Source organism: Nicotiana attenuata, unplaced genomic scaffold (genome assembly GCF_001879085.1).
Source record: "Nicotiana attenuata strain UT unplaced genomic scaffold, NIATTr2, whole genome shotgun sequence".
Lineage (NCBI taxonomy): Eukaryota > Viridiplantae > Streptophyta > Magnoliopsida > Solanales > Solanaceae > Nicotiana > Nicotiana attenuata.
The window spans coordinates 1-4,110 of record NW_017678850.1 but is presented as its reverse complement, the minus strand read 5'-3'; the positions used below and the strand labels follow the sequence as shown (position 1 = coordinate 4,110).

The 4,110-nt window shown below is 33.1% G+C and overlaps 1 protein-coding gene across 1 annotated transcript in view; it reads left to right on the top strand.

The window, feature by feature from the left end:
* LOC109221676 (nuclear pore complex protein NUP107-like) overlaps positions 1 to 2,486 on the top strand; it is a gene marked incomplete at its 3' end in the record, with an annotated part of 3,400 nt that extends 914 nt beyond the window's left edge. The window contains 3 exon segments of the mRNA XM_019386143.1: positions 1,319 to 1,434; positions 2,229 to 2,260; positions 2,361 to 2,486. Coding sequence (XP_019241688.1) covers positions 1,319 to 1,434; positions 2,229 to 2,260; positions 2,361 to 2,486 — 274 coding nt within the window.
* Positions 2,487 to 4,110: the final 1,624 nt, after the last annotated feature.

Below are 4,110 nucleotides of genomic sequence, written 5' to 3'. Positions count from 1 at the left end.
TGCAAGGCACATATTGTACGAAACTATGGAATTATAGCCGCACATCATACACAAGTTACATTTTGATTCCATAGTAATAAGAAGTAATGAGTGTTTTACTGATAATAAAAGAAAAATAAAAGGAAAGACATGAATTGTTGGTGCTGGAAATGTGCTGCACTGGATTTTAGTTGAAATAAGCTAATACGAAAGGTGGACATTCAATTCATCTGTAATCTATGAAGAATATGCTAGTTTAAATTATGTCTTTGTTAGCTTTTGCAGTTATTGTGAGTGCAACTTTTTTGCTCCAAAAATTCTCGTGTATCTTCAATTACATGCTTGAGTTCTTTAAGTGCTTGACAATTTCAAATTCCTGCCTCAGAAGTATTTTGCATCCTTTTAAACTTCAGCGAAAGCTGGAGTAACTTTGATAAACTTCTGTCGAAGTTACTCCAGATCAACAAACTAGGATCTCGAAGTTGGGTTGACATTCCTCCCACAAGTTGACACTTAAAGAGTCCACCAAGCCTTAGACTAGTTTTGCCATTTTGGTCTAAAGAGCTCTTTGTCAATCAACCTTATTTTCTTCTTTGCCACATGCTGCCCCCTTTTTGCAGTCATTTAAATCTGTTGTGATTTGGAGTCTCTTTATTACTCTTTAAAAATGATTTTCCAGCTCTTGTGCTCCTCCTGTAGTTTAAACTTTAAAATTAAAGAAAAAGGAAATATCTTGGTTAAACGTGTTGATACTCCGGATTTGCTTGTTCCTATATGTGTATCAGGCCAATTGGATTGTGGAAGCCTTCTGAATTAGCACATTAGTCTTTCAAGTTTTATTTGACTTTAGTAAGTCTTTCATATTTCAGTGTATCAATCTGGCTTTTCCAATAAGCCAGGGTAATAAAAATATGTGCTCTGACTAGTAGCAGAGAAACTGCTCTCCTTAGTAAATATCTTACAAAGACCTCAAATAACAGTAAGTCCTTTCCAAGTTTTCCCTTTTGCCGCCTTTCCACTTTATTGTTTAACCATTATACAGTTTCACCTGCAACTACCACTGTGAAGAGCTCTTATATTATTTGACTAATTTTCCACCTTAAGGTAAATAATCTTTAGTTTTCTTCAATATGTTTTCATTATAAAAAAGAGAATTTTTAGTGGTTGTAATGAACAAAATAGTAAAACAACAGAAACTAAGATGCCAAATTTGTGAAAAATATGGTGTTTGCCAACATCCTCCAATGCTATTGTGAACTTTGTAGTGTAGTCCAAGATTGAGGATATATCTATTGTGTTTTCATGTGAGACTGCAATTTCTTGTGCTCTTTTCCTGTAGGTATGGTTCTAATGAAATGCACAGAGTTATGGAGGACAAATTGATGAGACAGAAGGCACGGATTTTGCTTGACGAGGCAGCTTCATGGTCTCTCTTGTGGCATCTTTATGGAAAAGGAAATAAGTCGTCAACCTTTTAATACCTATGTTCTTAAGTTATCGCTAGAAAGTCTTGCCACTTCTTACTTTGGTAGTGAGAAAATTGTGTGTGTCTTTGGACATAGTTGTTTCTCTGTCTGTCTTAATTCATATGGTTCGAATTAACTCTTTGATTTTTAACTTTTCGGTTTGATATTTCTTTTTAATTTTTCAATTATCATGAAAGTCTAATCATTTATTGTAGATAATATTCTCAATGTAGTTTTTGAAGTGTCTAAGATTCAATTTGGAAATGCTGTACTTGGTTAAAAAAAAGATGCAATTTGGAAATATGAACTAATGGACATTGTTTTCAACTTAAAAGTTGATAATTTTGATGACAACTCAAATTTTCATATTAAAGAAATGGAGGGGATACTTTTCTTTCATCTACGTAATTAAAAATATAACAATTTGTGTGCACAATTGACACTTGGAGATAGCCTTTTGGTGTAGTATTAGAATTCATATAATGTAGATCTTCCATTTCCTTGTATGTTAACAAAAGGAGTTTCATGTTCTTTCTAAATATACTCTGCATTTGGCTCTTGAAAAGTGGTTGTGGACACGAGTCACTTTTAAATGAGTAGTAAATCTTTGATTTTCTTGTGGGAAGCAGTTTACTAATGTCATTATTAGCTGGATCTCCTTTTGTTGTGTTTTAGCAATTTTACTGCATAAAGGTTTCGTAATGAACAGAAAATAGTTTCCTGCTCAAGTTCATTTGCTAGATGTTTATTGTTATTTAAATTGAACGTTTCATCCTCTTGCAGGAAATGAAGAACTTCCTGAAGACCTTATCCTGGTGATGTATCTTTAGTTGTCAACAGAGTAGTATTGTTGCTGTTAATGTGTTTAGTTTCTTTTATGTTTAATTTTTGCTTATCATACTATGTTCTTTGCAGTTGCCAACTACTTCACACTTAGAAGCTTGCCAATTTGTTGTGAAGAATCATACTGCTCAACTATGCCTCCGAATTGTTCAGTGGCTTGAAGGATTAGCCTCCAAAGCCCTTGATTTGGATAGAAAGGTAATGAATTAGTATATGATAATTTATTTCTTGCAGTTTTCTCATTTTTGGTGGTTTTCCTTATCTGTTTGTTTTTATTCCTTAAAATCAATCACACATATAATTTAACAAGGATGTTGATAATTCCTTTTGCAGTTTTACATGTCTGAGTTGATTATAAATATTTATGACATTGTTTCTATGTATCTCATACTGCTCCATGGACAGTTGAATGTGGATGATTGAGGTGAAACTTGATGGTTACTGTGATGAAATGGTGTCACAGATATATCCAAAAAAAGGGGAAAAAATAGTTTCACAGTTTTATCTGATGTCCCTGAAGGGACAAATGGTAGCACCGCCACGTTATAGCAGAACGATCTCAGTTTATGCCATTAAACCAATTATTGCCATTTTTGGTTAATCATGTTTCGTGGTTTGTTCTTATAGTTAAGGTGTAACGTTCCAGAACATAGTACCATACTGTTTAGTGTTTGCGAAATCTTTTTTGGAGCTTATTCCATTTTTTGAAATATGTCTCTGCAAGCTTTAAAATGCACATTACACTTTATATGTACATTAGAGAAGTGCACACACTTAGGCAGATTCCTAGAAACCTAATTGGTTCTAGGTGTTGAACTTTATATGTAAATGCGGAAGCACTCTAACTGACTTTGTGAAGAAAATGGACCTTGGACCTAATTTAACCTCGAACATATGATTGTCTAATGTTGCACTTTGGTTCCAAGACCATATCTAGGACTCATGCACATATGATTGTCTAATGTTGCACTTTACACCCCCTACACATCCATTGTTGAATAGCTGGAGCATGGAATAATATAATACTGGGGCCCGACATTGCATAACCAAAGATTAGATTAGTCTTGTCTTAACCATATTAGGAAGATGGACCTTGTACCTAAATCAACCCCAAAATTTAGCTCATATGGTGAGGAGATCACATTGCCTAAGATCATATAGGGACTCAACATGATAACATAAGTTTCATCTTCCTTTATTTTCTGAACTTTGTGCGATTTTACCTATTAAAGATTTTTTTCTGTTTCAACTTTGTCTGGGATGTATAAATCAATAATCAGCTAAATCTCAATTTCGAATTAGCTGGGTTTATTAGGGCCCATTTGGCCACAAAAAAAATTTCACTTCTTTTTTTCCGGAAAAATTTTCACTTTTTTTCCGGAATCAATGTTTGGCGATGAAAATTTCAAATTTCACTATTGAATTTCGAATTTTTTTCAGAAATTTGAAAAATTCTAAAAACTTGTTTTCAAAATTTTCACTTCAAATCACTCACAAAAATTCAAAAATAACTGCAAATTGTATTCATGTTCAAACACAACTCCAATTTTCAAATACTATTTTCGCTTGAGTTTTTTTTTATATCATTTTTTTCCGGAACTTCACAATTCTTATATCCAAACGCCTACATTAAGTGTTGAAAAACTGTCCATGAGGGAGGGGAGAGAATGCTTTTTTCAGCTATTTTTTTTTTAGAAATTTTTTTGGTAGTAAAGAAGCACTAAATTCTCAAAAAACCTATCAAGAATCTATTTTGTTATATTAAAAGCACGAAGGCTCTTAGCGACATATCATTCGCCTTTTTTGCATTAGACATAATTGT